This window comes from Dendronephthya gigantea, unplaced genomic scaffold (genome assembly GCF_004324835.1).
Source record: "Dendronephthya gigantea isolate DGI-Jeju-01 unplaced genomic scaffold, DenGig_1.0 000027F, whole genome shotgun sequence".
In the NCBI taxonomy this organism is placed as follows: Eukaryota; Metazoa; Cnidaria; class Anthozoa; order Malacalcyonacea; family Nephtheidae; genus Dendronephthya; species Dendronephthya gigantea.
Genome location: NW_021163037.1, coordinates 870,146 through 888,101, shown reverse-complemented (window position 1 = coordinate 888,101; position 17,956 = coordinate 870,146). Strand labels below are relative to the sequence as shown.

The following is a 17,956-nucleotide window of genomic DNA, read 5'->3' as shown; positions in this document are numbered from 1 at the left end:
GCGAGTTAGTCATTGCAAATTTGCGATGTGTGAAAAAGAGGCTTTGCCTTGGAGAAAGTAATGTCTGCAATGGTCAAAGCACTGATCTGGGTCAGAGTCAGTCGAAAGACACTTTGAGGGATCTTAAATAGCGCTCACTGCATGACCATGACCATGACCATGTTCACTTCCGTTTTCCCCAAGACAAATTTGCAACAAAATTGACATGTTTTATAGTTGATCGAATATTGTGTGACATTTTCTGTTTTGTTTTGTTTTGAAATTTATATCTGCAATGCATATTTAATTGTCAGAAGACGAAACGGGCTGAAAATCGTTTAGGAAAACGTTGTGTTCAATATGAGTTTGTTCAATCACGCTGGCTGTTCATTTTGCATAATCCTCTTTGGGTAGTCAATTGGCATTTGTTTTTATTGTTGAATGATTTACTAGCATGTCAGCTACGTGGAACCACGGCAAAATAAGCCGAAATGCAGCAGAGCAACTGTTGGTAGCGAATGGCATAGATGGGGCATTCTTGGTTCGTCAAAGCGAGAGTGTCAACGATGCACACGTCTTGAGTTTGTGGTACGTTTATCTGATTATGTGAGTCTTAGTGGCATCTTTAAACATGCTATTTTGTACTGTGAATTAATGATTCGAATTAAAGCAATTTAATTTAATTGTTTCACTTATTTTGAGAGAAATAATATCCCTGTTTGCTACTTTTGGGGAACAGTCTGGCCACTGCAGCCAAAATAAAATATAAAATGACCTCGAATAGCAATTCTGGGAATTATATACAGCAGGATAGCTGGTTTGAATCCTCGTAATATTATTTTTCTTGCAATCTACGTTTTAGTTCCTGCAGCTATATTAGTAATTTAATCAATTTAATATTTACTTTATTTTACTTTATTTGCTATCCCAGGCAAATATAACAAATTAGGCAACATTTTTGTATAAAACAAATGGACTACAACTGAGTTTTACAAAATATGGAATCTGTATATATACTGCTATTTACTTCCTTACTAGGTACCCCATTACCTAGATGCAGATTCTTTCTTATTGCATTGTACATTGTTCTTTCTAATGATCAGCAATGTATTTGTTTATTCTGAACAGGGGACATGCCATAGTCTTTTTAATTCATTAAGAAATCAAGCATCAATTGATATAATCAACTGTACTTTAAATTGTAACCACCTACATGCATTTCTTCATGCGTGTCTGCTGTTTGGATCCTAGATAGAGGTCTATAGCTGCACTACTTGCAACTGCCTAAAGCTGTTCAAAAAGTCTTATGCACATTGAAGAAAAGTTGAAATTTTAATTTTTCCTAATTTTGAAATATTTACCTAACACCAACCAGATTAAAAAGGGTTGTTATAATTAAGATGCATTATATTAAAAAAGTGTGATGATGGTGGAATTTCTTTATCAGCTGTCCTTGTGACGTATATATAATTACAAAAAGTTTGACATTTTAACTGTGAACGAATGGGTTTAAATGGTTAATAACTTAAACAGTCTATGTAAACATAAGCACTGAAATTGTAAAAAAAATTTTCATGACCGATCCCCTGCCACCATTTTCCATCATGACAGCTGGCTAACTACAATATACAGGCATGCATCCAACCTGGGAGAATAACAAAATAGTTAAAAAATTATGCAATTCACAACATAAATCAGTTAAAATTAACAAGTAAATATTTTTCCAACCAAAATTTGTATGGATTTAAAAAATCTCTAAATTTCTCCAAGTGCAAAGGTTTGTATACAGTCTCAATGATAAAATATTTATACTTTACAATTAACAAAATGTACCATATATGTTTAAGAGATATATGTTAATATTTTACACTTGGCGATTTATTACAACACTAATTTAGGAAGGTAATTATACATTTCTCCTAAATGAAAAAGTTACATAGTTATAATTCTACTTTGTTTTGATTTGCCCTAATTACCAGAATTGCTTCAATTGTTTTGCTGAAAGGACTTGTCTGTACAGAATTATGTTTATGAATCTATAGCAGTTAAAATTTGTTTTTACTACCAGAGGTGACACAGCCAGTAGCAATTTAGGGTAAATATTTATGAAAGGGCAGTCTTTCTCTTTGATATTGGAATAAGGGCCTGTTTATACATGGAGTGCATGGAGTGAGTTATCCCGGCTAGGCAAGGTGGAAACTGCATATAATGAAAGACTAATCAGGTTTAAGCCTTTAAAGTGATGCGCTTTTTACCTCACCTAGCCGGGTAACTCACTCCATGTAAATAGGCCCTAAATATGAATTCTAATTATAGGCAGCTATGACCCCTTATTTTATACCCTCTCGGAAAACTGCTTTTCAAGCCATAACAAGTATCGACCGTTTTGTGTACTGTACACAATATATCATACATATATAAAGTTTGCAGAACGGCGACCACTATTGATAAACTCAATCACTGACAATATAAAAGTAAATCACGGGGGATTTGCAAATAACAAAACTGTCGTTAGCCCACGTGGTTCCTGAGCTAAGACTTGATCGAAGTGCTTCAGTTCGGAGTTCGCAACGAATTTGTGCTCGTGCAATCCTCGAAATTTTAACTTTTTTCGAGCTGTAGGCTAAGGATTCAACTAATTTTTTATTTGACTTTAACGTTAAAACTGGCAGTGCCATAATGTCATGTATATTTTAAAACGTGACTCAAATAAGTTAGCTCAGATAAGTAAAATTAACTAAGGTCATATCATGATAAGGGTGTGTTGTAAAGAATACTTACATGTTTAGATGATTTCGACTAACGTAAAATCAAAAAATATAAGTTGCGTATATGCTTCGAATACCAAACTTTCGTATACTATATCTATGACTGTGTTTTCATCGCTTGCTATTTTTAGATTTGCCGTAGCGCTGCATAAATTGTGTGATTAATATAACTTTTTATATAATATAAAATAAAAATAAAATAAAATAAATAATTACGCGAAATAAAATAAAAATTTTGAATCCCAACCTACGCGTCGTAATCAGCTTCAGCACGTAACTGACTAATGACTAGTGATAGTTGTAAGGATATATTTTATCATTTTGAGTAGTTAAAAATTAAAAAGGTCCCATTAAAAGCCGAGCCGTATAAAGCGTATACTCGTAGGCGTTGTATAAGAAGGAACTTCGATTTAAGCCAATCACGCGTTTGTTTTCATTTTATACCAATAAGATATCGTAAAAATATGGTTTCTTAAAAACTATGGCACTGGCGGGCCAGGATCTTTCGTTTTCATTATAATTTTCCTTCCTATCTTGTTTCAAGATAAATTGATAGACTATTCTTATTATAACGTCAAACGCGGAATTTTTGATGTTATACACATGATCAGCTCCGCAAAATTAACGAGTGAAATTAACGAGCCAATCAAATTCGGCTCACATCAGATATGACGTCATTATGACGTCATTATGAGAAAGTCTATTAAATGTGATTTATGTCGCTCCAAAACATTAACTTCTTCCGTGTAATGAAAATTATGTTGCTCTTGGTCTTCTTTGTTTTAGCCTTTTTTTAATACGAATTCAACAAAAAAAAATTCGAACGAAACATAATTGAATAAAAATTTCAAGATTTTCCGTTATATACAAGCATTCCGTGAGCCTTCACTTGAACTAGCTTTCCATCGCCCATAAGGTAGAGAATTCCCTTCATTCACGCCCATAAGGTAAAATTTCCATAAGGTTTCAAACTTCTCAAACATGTTTATGTATTTGTCTGTAACAATGTTCGATGTTCAAATAGGAATGCTTTTGATCGGATAACTTTTTTTGACCCAATTTAACATACTTCCTTATACGAACTGTGAAACGTATCAGATGGAGATCTTTCCACCACTATAGGCTGGATGTTATTTTTTTTTAAAATTCTTCCTTTTACTAGGTTTGATGGAATGGTTCATCATTTCAGAATATTAAAGAATGCGAACAAATTCGTTGTACAGGTTGATAAAAATTTAATTGTTACCTGGACGAGAAAGTAGTCTAAAGTAATGGGGACTCACTTATATATTTTCCTGCCATCCTGTGCTATTAATCCAAAACAGAGTTCTCCTTGTCTAGGTTAACTACTGAACGCTATGCAATGTCGTTTCCTTTGTAGGCCTCGTGTTCAAGCGGTGGTTCAACCAGATTTTTTAGCACACTTGATGAAGTGATTGAACTTTTTAAACAACCCGGTCAAGGACTGCCGCACAAACTTGAGCAACCAATATTTTTTGAAACGATCAAGGAAATCGATGAACACGAAACAGGTTCGGCGAAATTTTTTGTACTATTTATATTATGTATATATTACTGTGAGCAATGATCACTTTGAACTCATCATTGATTTATAACATGTCACAGGACACCTTAAGGCGATTCTCCATTACCGTCCGTTTCACCCGCGCGGGCCAAGCGCACGGCTTTTGAAAATGTGTCCATGCGACTGCGACGAGCCTGAAAAACAAACTTTCATTACATACTTCTACTGAACTTCTTGAATCGTTTAATACTGCATGCATGTATTGCGTGTATGTTTGAAAATATCCATCTAAAATGTGTTTTACTCGTTCACTTGTTCACGTTTTCCTTGTCCGATATCCAGCTAGGAACCTACTGACAATGAATTTAATAAATCAAAAAATTCTTTGCCGGATGTATGTAATGTCCAATGCGAGGTCTTCAGTAATTCAGTAGACTTCACTATATCACCACAGATGATGAAGAAGAGGATGGTGAAATCGATATTGTTGACGGACCAGTAGACATGAATACAGATATCAGTTCAGTGTTTTTTAACAAAATGGAGGAACTGGATACGTCATGGTATGTTTCAGCTAGTTGAAAATATAAATAAATACTGTTAAGTTTTGTTGACACGATCCATTTTTGTCGGATCCAATTCAAGAATAAAGCAGTACTGTCCGTTCTTCAGGCGTGAATTGGATCCGTTACAATTGGATCGTGTGAACAGACCTTGATAACATCTGAAAGCAATAAGTGAGTTAATTGCATCTGATTACAACCCCCTCCCCTTTTATGCCTTGTGTTGTGAAACATTTTAGAGATTTTTTAGGTCTAAGTTAACAAAAATAACCGTTTTTTTAAAAATAAATTATATCACTATACATTTTTTACAATGTGCAACTTCCTGTACACTTTTCCCGAAACAGTATGGAATAATAATTATTTCAATTATGTCTGTTTCATTACAACAATTCTCAATTCGGTGTCCCCGATTAGTGAAAGATTTATTCTTTTGCTAGAAGACTTGACACCTTAATAAAGTGATCAATCAATCAATCAATCAATCAATCAATGTATGTGCAGTTTCTGATATAAAGTCCGTTTTCCGTGCATATAGCTTGGACAGCGATTTCTGTAATAACGTACGAAGCTACTTAAGCGGTGGATTTGAACGTGACGGGGAGAAGTTAGCTGAATCAAGGCCAGCTGCTGAGCTTCAAAAACTAGTTGTAGCCTCTGCTGTAGGCTTAAAAAGGTTTGTTTTTTAGTTTCACTATAATTCAAAGAGTGATAAAAATATGACGAATTATATACTGCATGGTTATGTGAAATTCGTAGCTACCACAACGATATATATAGCCACAATGCTGGTCAAAGTATTGGTGACATTTGCAAACATTCGTCCACTATTAACGGTTTCCCCTATCAAAATAAAACATTTTCCTCCTTTCTCCCCACCAATCAATGTTGGATAGTTACCAATTAAAAAATATTTACACAATATACCTTTCTTATAATGACGTCAAACGCGAAAAGTCTGATTGGCTTCACAAAACTATAGAGCCAGTCAAAAAGGTCTATTGAGCGAAAACTCAACATTGAATTGGAAGTGGGGGGTGGGGGATTATAAAATACAATGTAAACGTTAATAACTAAAAAGATCAAGTGTGCCGAATATTATATAGAATGCAGTCAATAGTTTTGGCCAAGATTAAAGTCTAATTTTCAGTAAATGTGACAAGCAAACGACCGATGCATGTTCTTGTAATAATGCCGTCCGTCTTTCATAAACTCTACACGCGTCCGTCTTATTTCTTATGTCTGCACGTCCGTCTTATGTAACGTACAACGTACCATCCCGAGTACCGCCATTATCGCAACCATTTTCAGGCCACGGGTATAACGATGCTGATCAGCGCACCGCCTGCAATGTGTAAAACTATGACATTATCTTTGCAGAGAACTTAAAGTCTTCCTCGAAAGAATTGAGTTTTTACAAAAACTCTTTTGCACAAACGATGAATTTAAGAAGTTGTTAACGGTGAGAACTCGCCTTCCCTATACCCATATGCATTGTTCATGCATGCATGGTAACCCTAGTAAACGTTCTGTTTATATTATGATATGTCTAGTTGTTGCAATTGTTTATTGTTGCAATTTATAGCAGTTGATTTAGGTCAACCGTAACCGGAAAAATGCATGAAAGAAATTCCCATTGGCTCTTTACCTTGATCGTATATCGTCCAACTCAACTCGTATAATTGTATATTATTAATAGGGAATTGGTGCTGGGACAGCTGCGCGTCAGGTAAGTGTCCAATCAGATTTCCTGTTTATAGATATTATCAAACTCATTAATACCTCTTATTGTATATGTTCTGTAATCTTTGGCAAATGCTGCAGTTTCATTTGCTAAGAGGAGTGCGATTTGAGCATCAATTGCACCCTTTGCGAGTTGTAATTGCACCTTTGCTCATTGCCAATAAAAATCACTCTAGTATATACAACCAGTTCACTGTATACAACTAGTCAATCGCCACCATTCAGCAAAGAAAATATGAATTTTAAATTATGCTACATTTTAGTGTATAGATATAAAATTAATAAGTAATAGAACGAATTAAGTCGTACAATTAAAGCCAAAATCATGCTCGTGGTTAACAAATCAACCTCCTGCTGCGCGGTCAGTTGGCATTAATTGCACTTTTTTTATTACCATTATTAATTAATGTTTTAACTGCCGATACCGATTTTGCCTGAATTGCAAAAACGTCCACTTTGATTTTCTCGGCGAAACTTGACAATATTGAAAAAAATTGCTAAACAAGTTCTGATACTCCCTTTGACACTAGTTTACACGCAGATACGACTTAAACTTAACACCTCATTCGCCATACCATCCGTATACTGTGATGTGGTAGTCAACACGGCTGTTTGGTAAACACGTTCGAAGATACTGCATGTACATAAATATACATGTATTGTAGGAACTAAATTCAACTACAATGTACTTGTAAGGATGCTACTGATATTCGAGGTATTTTTTTAGTCAAGCGATGTCAGCGAATATTGCGATCTTGTTAAAGACTTCGGCATATGCGTTGCCGGGATGAAATCCCTTGAGATATTGGTAAGAATATGTATCCAAACGTTTGATTTTCATACGATACAAAATAGCAGTTAATGCATGGATGAAGTAACAACTTCCACTAGCTATAATAGATGCCTGTTACTTGCAATATGTAATATATCGCAAAATAGAGCTTCTTTCACAAAACACTTCTAGGCTAAGGAAGCCCACAAAGAATACGGTATTTTAACGAATGATGAGCAATCGCAGACAAGAACATTCGAGGTATAGATTATCGGTCATTAACTTGTTCACGCTGTTAGAAGTAATTAGGAGTTTGTGTTGGCCGCGCGTGACCGCATTTTCGGTAAATTTTAAATGCGTACGAAATTATTTGTTCTTATACAGGTAACAAGCTGTGGAAATTTCAAAACAAAGTCCTATCTCAAAGTTGACATTACTGGAGGTATATGTTATGATTCACTTTTTATATATATTAAAATTCTCTACTCCAGTGCATGCATACATCTAGCTACGTACACGGACTCGAACTTATTTTTTAATCGTAAATATTCAATTTCTATTCACTTCCTACCAAATAGGAAAGCTTTGGTTTATGAGGAATGAGAATGACTCCCTGGAAGACTCTTCTATTGTGGAACATGATAAAAGTAAGAATTTACATATAAGACGAAGGAAGCAGTATTTTTCGGGCATAGTTTCCGATTCCTTCCTCAATTCATTCTGGGGCAAATATGACGAAAGCACACATCCCCCTCTCCTAATCTCCTTAACATTGTACTCACAAGTACTAAGTCTCCTTTTGGTGCTATGAGCTTGGTCACCCCAGTTTCAAAATGATTACGTAGTGACTGCAACACGATGCCCACAAGTTCAATGAACGACAAAATCCAAGAAGTGAAAGAAAACAATATGTAATAAATTAGGCGCAATCATCCTGAGGCAAATGCATTCATTATCTTAATGGGCCACTCTTTGAGGATAGCTAGAGAGACACAGACACTCAATTTCCTCTCGCAATGAAGCCATTAAACTCTCGTGCACTATTTGAGCCAAATCGTCTGATGTGCTGAGCTCGAGTGGTGGCTCTTATCAAACCTTCACACGCACACGGTTTGAGGAGATTAGTTGAGAAGTTAGTTGAGAGAGTTTGGAGACCACGGCATTCTGACTCTTCATTCGTGTTCGTTGTAGTTCTACAGGTAGTCAAAGATCCAGCTATACCTAAGCTGACCATAAAGATACCCAAAGGAAACCGAGAACATTTATTCAAAGATACTCAGGTAAAATACTTTTCAGGCACCCGCAATTGGCAACAGGGGGCAATCACCACCAACAGTGTCTTACCTTGCTAGGCGCGAGAGAATCTTTGTCAACTTGTACAGCATATGATGAACACACATGATCCAACGAAAAAGGAACCCAAACGTATATCAATATTCGTTGGCACGTGGAACATGGGTAAGTTTTTTTTCATACAATACATGAATTGCATTAGTTGATTATTATTAGTAGTATAGTATTATTAAAAACGATTTTTATAAACGATAAAAAGTTTCGATAAAAAATTTTCAAAAAAAAATAAAGGATTCCTTACTCTGCTATGTTGTATCACCAACGTATAGGAAAATGTTTGACTAACGTTATCATTTAGAGATATTTTGCCTGACCTTCCTTTAGGCGGGGCCGCACCACCGTTGATAGAGTCATGGTTGAAATGCAACGGTACTGGGGAAAAAAGAATAAGTGATCAAATCATGGAGGTCGTTGGACACGACATTTACGCAATCGGCACACAGGTACGTACACGTGCCCAGAATCGTGTTGTTAATTGCTGTTACTATATATTAATAAGTTTACATCATCATGTTTTTTGCGCCATAAGTGCCATATGATACGAAGAAAATAGGGCTCAAAGTGTCCGTGATATATGCTTCCACCATGCATGCCCTAGTCAGTGGCTGTCAGTCTTTCAACCTATTTTAATCATTCTCTTGCGTCGAACAGAACACATGCAGCAGTTGGCATTATCTCTCGCACGATAAATTGATCATGATTATTGATGATTACTTCTTTGTACTTTCCAAAACGTCTTTGTATTTTCTCTAGGAAAGTTCGGTCGGCGAAGCTAATTGGGTTTCGAAGATAAAAAGAACGCTAAAGAAGTTATTTAAAATAGATTACAACGCGGTTAGTGTTCTACAATATTGTGTTTGAAACTTACGTTATCTCAATTGTAACAGCGATTTTGTTGTAGTAGATCAATTTCAGATTTAGTCAGGCACGCCAACCGTGCTCATGCATTGTAAAATTGCGGAATGAAAACGAGGCATGGAAGAGGGCCTAGAGAGTAGGAAGTGCATTAATAGTGGCGTATTATGATATAAGAGTACTATATATGTAAAAAGAGGATATAATGCGGTTGCGCCGGCGAGGATATGTCACTCCTAAGCGTGACATACGGAAAACACGCACCGTGTCTCACATGTCAGTGGCGTATAAGGGCTATACGGTCTCCAGTAAATTACCTCTGCCCATGTGATAAATACGGATATTCACTAAATTTAAATACTCTGTATATGTATTAATATATTACCGTTAAAATATATACTATCGTATCTATATATATGTTAGATATTTCATTTTTTAGGTGGCATCTCACTCCTTATGGGGGATTCGGTTGGTCATTCTCGCTAAACAAGAACATACAAACAGAATTTGTCGTGTTGAAAAATCCAGTGTGAAAACGGGAATAGCTAACACGTTAGGTATGTTTGGTGGGATTACTTTATGCAGTGGCGAGTGCGTACAATATCACTCCGCTTACTAATGTGTTTTGCGGTCCTTCACAACACTCAATAGGTTATGTACTTTACGAACGAATTCAAGTTATTTCATCTTTGTACAGTGCGTAAATCTCAAAATGTACATGCATATAAGAAATTAGACTAACGCGCTAGTTCCAACGCGACTGGTGAACCGCAAATTTTCCGCTGAACTTTGGTTTAACAGTTTCATGGCGGGTACCTTATTTTACTTTTCCTATGCAGAACTGCACTGTATATCAAACCGAAGTAAAAATCTATTGCCTGCATAATCATTTCTAGGAAATAAAGGGGGCGTTGGAATTTCATTCGAATTTTTGTCAACGTCATTATGTTTCATCAACTGTCATCTTACATCTGGAAATGAAGATTTAAGAAAACAAAGGTATTATTTTACATAAACCTAGGTTCTATCATAGCTAGCGATCCCTTTATAGCTTGTATGGGTTATAGCTTTTTGGTGTAATTCTGTGGTACATATACTGTAGGTCATTCTTTGTTACTGTACGTTTACTGTTGTTCATGTTATTTTTAATATTTTTACTCGAAGGATATGCTTTTTTTTTCCGTAGGCGACAGCAGAACTATCTGGACATCTTAAAAGGTCTTAATCTCGGCCATAAAAGTGCTTATGATCTAACAAATCAATTTCACCACGTATTTTGGTTCGGAGATCTAAATTACAGAATTGATTTGGAATACGAGGTGAGAATCTATACGATGGGCAAGTCAAAAGTGCAAGTCAATAAAGTTCTCTTAATTTCTACGAACAAACTTTGCTATGATCAGATTTTCCCACCACGCATATATATTTAACAATAATCGTGACCGCCATCTTTGATATGTGTATTTTTTTCTGTATAAAAAATATAACTGTACGAGCTATATATGATTGTGTTCGGGTTAGCTTATTTTCTTTCTTGAATTTTCCGTTTTTCTTCAGGAAATCATGAAAGCAATAAGTAGTATGGATTACAAAAAGCTATCCAGTGAAGATCAGTTAAGGAAGGAAAAAGAAGCTGGAAATGTTTTTGTCAATTTTCGTGAGTACATCATTACTACTATTTTTATGCATGTTTTCCATTTTTGGATAGAAGAGTACGAATTTTGTTCAAAGAAGAAGAGAAATTGTAGTCCCGAAGATTCCTGCTGGACCCAATTTGAGTAGCACTATTTTTGAATTGCAATGGTCGTACAGGAAACGTGCATGGCCTTCTTTACTAGGATGGCACCAATGACACGTCATGTTAATTAATTCGTTGTTTTGCAATTAATTCTAATGGTTTCAGCCATAAGGGGTCAGAAAACAAGCAGTTAGTGTTTAGAATTATATAGTGTTGCACTTCTCCTGAACGACACAACAGGAAACTGATGAAGAATTGGAAGGGACTCATTCTCTACGTCAATTTATATAGCTTTAATTATGGTGATCAAGTTATCGTCCCATGCCCGTTTACCAGAAGTTCACCAGAACTACAGTTCGTTCAAACGTGCTCTTTTCACATGTTCAAGTAGCTCTTAGGTGCTTTATAGTCACGAAAACAGCTCATTTTCTTATACAATTTTTAGACGAGTCAGTTCCTCACTTTCCGCCCACTTATCGATACAAAAGAGGAACACGCGAGTCGTACGAACATATCAAAATTAAGCGAGCTGCTGGGGTAAGTCAAAATACATTATTCTGCTATTCTCTCAGTTTCCCCAATAGACCTTTTCCTTTTAGCTTTCAAGCGCGCAATGCGTGACGGTAATTGATTATCAAGCAACTTTGAGTTGCGATGTGGCCTGCTTAGAAGCGATTTTGTTTGTAAGAAAACCTGGCCGATTCTTTTTACTTTTGTTAAACTAAATCGCTCCAGAACATCGCGAAATCACAACTCAAATTGATCTTGATAATCAACAACCGTCACGCATTGTGCGCTTGAAAGGTAAAAGGGGAAAGGTCTATTGCATCTCTGACAGCTAGTTGCGCAGCCTTTAATAAAGAGTTGCTTGGAATGTGGACGTTTTATGTATTTACAATGTGAATATCAATCAGGCTGGCATTTTGTAGGAGTTTAAGATGTTATAAATTCATCTTTAGAATCGTATCAATGTACCATCTTGGTGCGACAGGGTTTTATGGACGTCATTTCCAGAATTAAACGTCATGCAGAATTCGTATGGTAAGCCTTATGTGTGCATGCATTGCAACAACAAAAACCCTACAAAATAGCTACCACTTATGACCGTAATCGCCCAATACGACATACTTAAAAAAAGCATGGCCATTCCAGGGGAGAATAACTGTTATTGGAGAATTACTGGTGGTATTGTTTATTTATTATCCACTCAAATATGTTTAAGATTTTTGCGGGAAGTTTCTTTTCTCTATAAAACTTGATTGGATAAATTTTGATGAGAAAATCCTCTCAAGTATTAATGCCAATGCCATTGATTAATTAAAATTTAGTTTAAAGGTGCAAGTCGTATTTTTCTTTATCGCGCAGTTTATGACATTCTTGGGATATTGATTTGCATTGTGCATATTCCGTGTTTTATATTTTCAATCATTCTCTTATCACCTCTTTCCAGGTTGTACAAATGACATTGTTTCAAGTGACCATTCACCTGTTTTTGCGTCGTTTGATGTTCCAATCACAAGTCAATTTGTGGCCTCACCCGGTAAGTGTTATTTTCTCCACAGTTAAAACGTTCGAATGTCTCACAACGCCTGGACGGTCTGATTCACCTTTGCCGGTTGTATTTTGAGATCAACACCTAACAACCGTGCATGCATAATTCGCCTTCATTGTCTTCAAAGAAAATAAAGTAAGTAGGATGATTTCGAGCTCTCAATAAAATGTATGGCCCCATTAGTTGCGCACATGCAGAATGATGTACCAATTAATGAAATCGTGCGTTAAATTAATACTGACTTCACTGTTATATGCATGCACTGACTTCACTAGTCACTGTTATATGCATGCATGGTCAATGCATGATTTTTGGAAACACTGATGGTGGATGCTGTCTTATATATATATTTTGCATATTATATATTTTGCAAAAATTACTTACTATATTTCATAATTATCACAATGTAATAAATTATAGATCAAGGTAGGCCAAAGTCCCAAACAAACAAACCTTCGTGCAAAATAAACATTCCGTTCATAAAAGTTAAGGTAAGCATCGCCAAATATCACTTGTTTTCAGCTACAATAAAAGCTGTCATTCAAAGCAGCTTGCTAGATGCATGTTACTTCATAGTTAATTTGCTGTTATTTTTATTAAGGTAAAGACAGTGAGCAAAACTGATTTTTACCTCGAGTTCCATTCAGTTTGTCTAGCAAGTAAGTCTGTGTTACCTATACAACTCTAAGGCCTAAGCGGTATATACTCAACTCTGTCAATCATAAATTTTGTTTGGCGGTGCAATCAAGACAAGTACAACAAAAATATACTTTCCGATTAATGAATGCACTTATTGTAACACATATCCCGTTAATCACTGGACTTTAAAAATTAGATTCCTAATTTCTGCAACAGTTAAGAAAAACTGACCAATAAATTTTTTGATTATTAAAGCTAGTGAAAGAAGCAAAACAGGCAAAGATTCCAATCCTTGGGAACCACCACGCGCTGTCAATTCGAATCCAACGCTCACCAGTTACTTGGCATGGAATGCTGGATCTGCACTGCCAGAGGTTAAAGCTTTACGTTAATAAATCCCCGCGATATAGACACTTCCCGAATTTGTCCCCGGGAAATGAAAACCCCATGCAACCCATACAATAACAATAGATTACATTGCCCGCCTCGTTTCCAAGCTGTTGTCTCGTATGCTCTCAAGCAAACTCGGGAAGTGTCTATTGAAGCAGAAATGCAAGCTAGCTGTCATAATCCATAAATCATATCTCATTTAAACTACAGTCTACAGTAAAATCGATCAACTAATATGAGCCAATATCGCGTAATATGAGCCTTCTGAGCCAATATCGCGTAACATCTTGCTTACCGCATTCTGCGGATCATTGATAAAATATATATTTGGTTTACTTTATAAACATTTCATGTTTAGTTGAATCCAATTCTTGACAATCCCGAGTATCTCCGAGAACAACACATTCTAATCGCGGTGAAATCCGAAGCAGGCGATGAATCTTACGGTAGGTAACCGGTAAAGATAACGCCCCGAAAGAGAAAATCTCACTTATTGTCTCTAAACTAGCGTAATCTGTATTCAACAACGGTCTGTCGCGGCACCCTATATATATAAAGGCGGTTTTCCACTTGCAATCGAACGAAATTTATCGCTCGATTTTCTTTTCAATTGTGACCGGTGAAAGGAATCCGCTACGGTCAAATTCTCACAATTGAAAAGAACATCAGACAAAAATTTCGTTCGGTTGAAAACTTCTGGCTGGTAGAAAACCGCCATAAGTAATCCTTTACCATTTATCATAATGGTGTAAATTTTGCATTTTGCAAAAAACTAGCTAATCCAAAATTGTTAGTTAGATGCTGAAGTTCATAAATTGCTTTAATATATTTTCGCATATATAGGGACCCCGAAGGCGAACGCGAGCAATTTCAATTTTTTGCGATGAAAGTTGTTCTTTACTTGTTTGCTCATCTTGCTGTTTTATTTTTAATGTGCAGGTGAATGTGTATTGTCGTTGAAAGCACATCTGTTTCAAACTCCACAATGCTTCCAGCTAGACCTGACGCATGGTGGTGTGAAAGCTGGTGAAATAAGGTAAGCCCAGTTATAAGACTTAACCTAAAGCCATAATACACAGGACTGTGTTGTTTTTCAAGTTGCGTTCTATTGGTGTATTTTTAGAGGTAGCATGAATATTTTAAATACGAAACAATTAGCAGCTTTGAGAAGACCGCCAGTTCATACAAAGCCTGACACAGGTGTGTATTTCAAATTCCTATACTTTATTGGTTCGTTATTAAAGTCTAATGACGTACTGAAATTAAGAAGCGTCACATGCACATGCACTCTGCGAGAAGATTAATGAAGACGTAATCATGAAATATTTAAATTACGCGGAGGCTTTAAAAGTTATACTCGTTTTACGTTTTTATCAATACCAGAAGTTTTGTCATTCATCGATCATGTTGATCTCTGCTCACACGCGCTTTGTTCATACAACAATGTCTGTCAAATGTGTTGCGAATTTTAGGGGGAAAGACACCTAATTCACCGAAGACAGCACACAGACCGTTCAGTTGTATCGCATCAAACAACAATGGAACTATTCTAACACCACAAAAGAAGTGTGAGCATTGTACCCTTTTTCTTCCATACAATATTTATTCTAGTTGGTATAAATGCATATAGTTTGCTTGTGTTGCACCTTATATACTTCTCATACAGATATTACACCTATATATTACATGACACAGAAAGAACTTACCGGATTAATGCCCTTTATAGTGGCATAGTTTTTTGATTAACATACCCAACGGCATGCATGCAGGAACTTTGGCTTTTTTAATACCGAAAGCACCGATTTGAATCATGATTCTGAGATAAAATTTAGTTGTACCTGCCCGAAACCTAGTCGAAGACAAGTGAGTATACAAGTAGTATTTATGTGCGTTATTGCCCTTGTGCGGCGCTCCGTTCCACTATAAAGATTAAAACAATTGTTTTTTATATCCATAGCCGCATCTCTTGGTAGAGTACCACCGGACTTGGTTCCTCGACGTGCTACACGTACGGTTTAAGTCGCATGGAAAATTTGTAATGATCTGTATGACGTATTTTGTAATGCCCTTAAGTGATTCGGTATTTTTCTTCGCTCTTTAGGCCCTTCAGCGCCCACCGATACCACAAATATAAGCACATACATGTAAGTCAATGTGTCTGTTGATTCCCATTTCCTACAGGTCTTTCTTTAAAGCGCCTTATATACTTTGTAGCTATAACTGTACTTACTGTAGGCTAAATCCATGTATTCGTTTTCTCAGTTCCATTATTATGCATCTACTTTTTAGTTCATTGCCTAGTTTTATGCCCGACACAGCATCAAATGTATGTACCTTTTTCTTAACCTATTATTGTGTATAAGATAGCGCAAATTAACGGTAGTAATATAGAGTTGGTAGGAGTGATAGTTTAAGTCAGTTTTCCTGGATATTGGGTAATGCCCCTTGACAGATAACAGCGGCACGTGTAATTATTGACTCGTTTCATTTTTAGGACCCATCGGATCAAGGAACGATAAACAATTCTTTGAAACCTCCACCTCTTCCCGCAAAGGTGTGTAGAACTGCATATAAACATGTCGTAGTCTTTTTTTCTTTTCCAACTTTGCTTGCGTGCTGTTTTGTAGGTAGGGCGTATATTACAGACCCTTGCAATATGCACACGTATCACATCATAATAGGCCCACAAAGAAAGCTGTAAGCGCAGTGCAACAATCTCAGTCTCACTTTATGTTTGTTTGCTTTTAAAATACTGTCTTTATCCCATCCTCCGTTCAGAATACTGGAAGGCTACAAATACAAACTATGACGAGTTTGTTTTACTGCGTCATATCGTTTGTTTCATATTGAAAGTTTATTTGTTATGTTGATAATAGTAAAATTAATTTAATTCACTATATCTTTTATTCCTATAAACAGACTAGTAAAACGTTACCGCTTCCACGAACAGTGGGTGAATTTCTCTCGAATCTTGGGTTAGAAACTTACCTTCCGAATTTGGTTGAAAACGGTTTTGAAGATATCTCTTTTTTGGAACCTATTTCTGATGAAGATTTGGCAGATAGTGGTATAACTGATGTTGGTCATATAAAAAAGGTATACATTCATCTATATATGTATATTTTATTAGAGCCCCTTTTACATTACAGTCAATTTATCGGCACGGCACGGCTAAAATGAGTACTCGTATCCAATTTTATTAGTGTTCAGGCTACCAAAATAAAGGTCGACCACAAATGTGATGTGTGCGGGTACCCATTTTAGCCGTGCCGTGCCATTAAATTGAGTGTAGTGTAAACGGGGCTTAGGACTGCTCCTAAAATAACATTTTTCGCGATATAAAAAATAGCACTGCACAGAATTTTTCACTTGCGACGTAATGGAACCATGCAGGCATTATTGTTAACGATTTTTAATGATATCTTTTTTTAAACTTGCATGTACAGTGTTCTACAGTCTCCGTTTTGTATACATTATAGATTTTAGGGCAAGTTGAAAGTCTACGAAAGGCGGGCGTGTTCAAACCGTAGCAAATTGGATATAGACTGTAGTACATGGTAAAAAATATTGCAGTCAACTCAAATTAAATCAAACTGAAATCAGTAATTTAGAATATAATATTTCGGATCGCATCGCGTAGAATAGCCTTATATAATTTTACTGTGTAGTAACATGAATGTCGCCAATACTAATTTAAAACCCTATTTAATGAATTCCTTGAGTCAGCCGTCAGTGTCATTTTAATCGAAATAGGATGTAAAAAATACATTGTAAATGTAGTTATTAGTTTACGTCAATTGCAATTCGTCGCCTATGTGAATGCAATGTCGTAGGTGGTGGTTGATTTAGAAGGTTAACAATATATAATATATCCTCTTGACGATTTTGATGAAGTCGACCTTGGTTTTATTTCACCATGCTTGTTGTAGGCTAATATGATTTTATTACCAATAACAATTCATTCAATCGCGTTTACTTACAATCATAAATCACCATGTAATCACCATAATAAGATAACCTTCCAGCGATGTTAACTTAGACTTAATGTGTTTTTCATTTTTTACGGCCGGATAGTAAGA

At 36.0% G+C, this 17,956-nt stretch overlaps 1 protein-coding gene across 2 annotated transcripts; it reads left to right on the top strand.

Moving 5' to 3' along the window:
- The first annotated feature begins 177 nt into the window (after positions 1–177).
- On the top strand, positions 178–17,760 carry LOC114523455 (phosphatidylinositol 3,4,5-trisphosphate 5-phosphatase 2A-like). 2 transcript variants are annotated; one of them, XM_028544380.1, is made up of 35 exons: positions 178–567; positions 3,910–3,970; positions 4,129–4,279; positions 4,727–4,835; positions 5,374–5,511; positions 6,216–6,297; positions 6,535–6,564; positions 7,306–7,386; positions 7,543–7,611; positions 7,735–7,792; positions 7,929–7,997; positions 8,542–8,630; positions 8,703–8,808; positions 9,028–9,146; positions 9,457–9,537; positions 9,998–10,115; positions 10,455–10,557; positions 10,745–10,877; positions 11,116–11,215; positions 11,742–11,833; positions 12,256–12,337; positions 12,747–12,836; positions 13,269–13,339; positions 13,450–13,507; positions 13,743–13,861; positions 14,236–14,323; positions 14,817–14,913; positions 15,001–15,077; positions 15,350–15,445; positions 15,835–15,885; positions 15,979–16,021; positions 16,167–16,203; positions 16,372–16,431; positions 16,797–16,973; positions 17,357–17,760. In XM_028544380.1, exons 1-35 carry the CDS (start codon positions 434–436, stop codon positions 17,405–17,407), a joined length of 3,120 nt encoding a protein of 1,039 aa, XP_028400181.1. In that variant the 5' UTR covers positions 178–433; the 3' UTR covers positions 17,408–17,760. The 2 variants fall into 2 exon arrangements, with proteins under 2 accessions (XP_028400181.1, XP_028400180.1); XM_028544379.1 differs by having other exon boundaries at positions 178–585.
- The last annotated feature ends 196 nt before the right edge of the window (positions 17,761–17,956 follow it).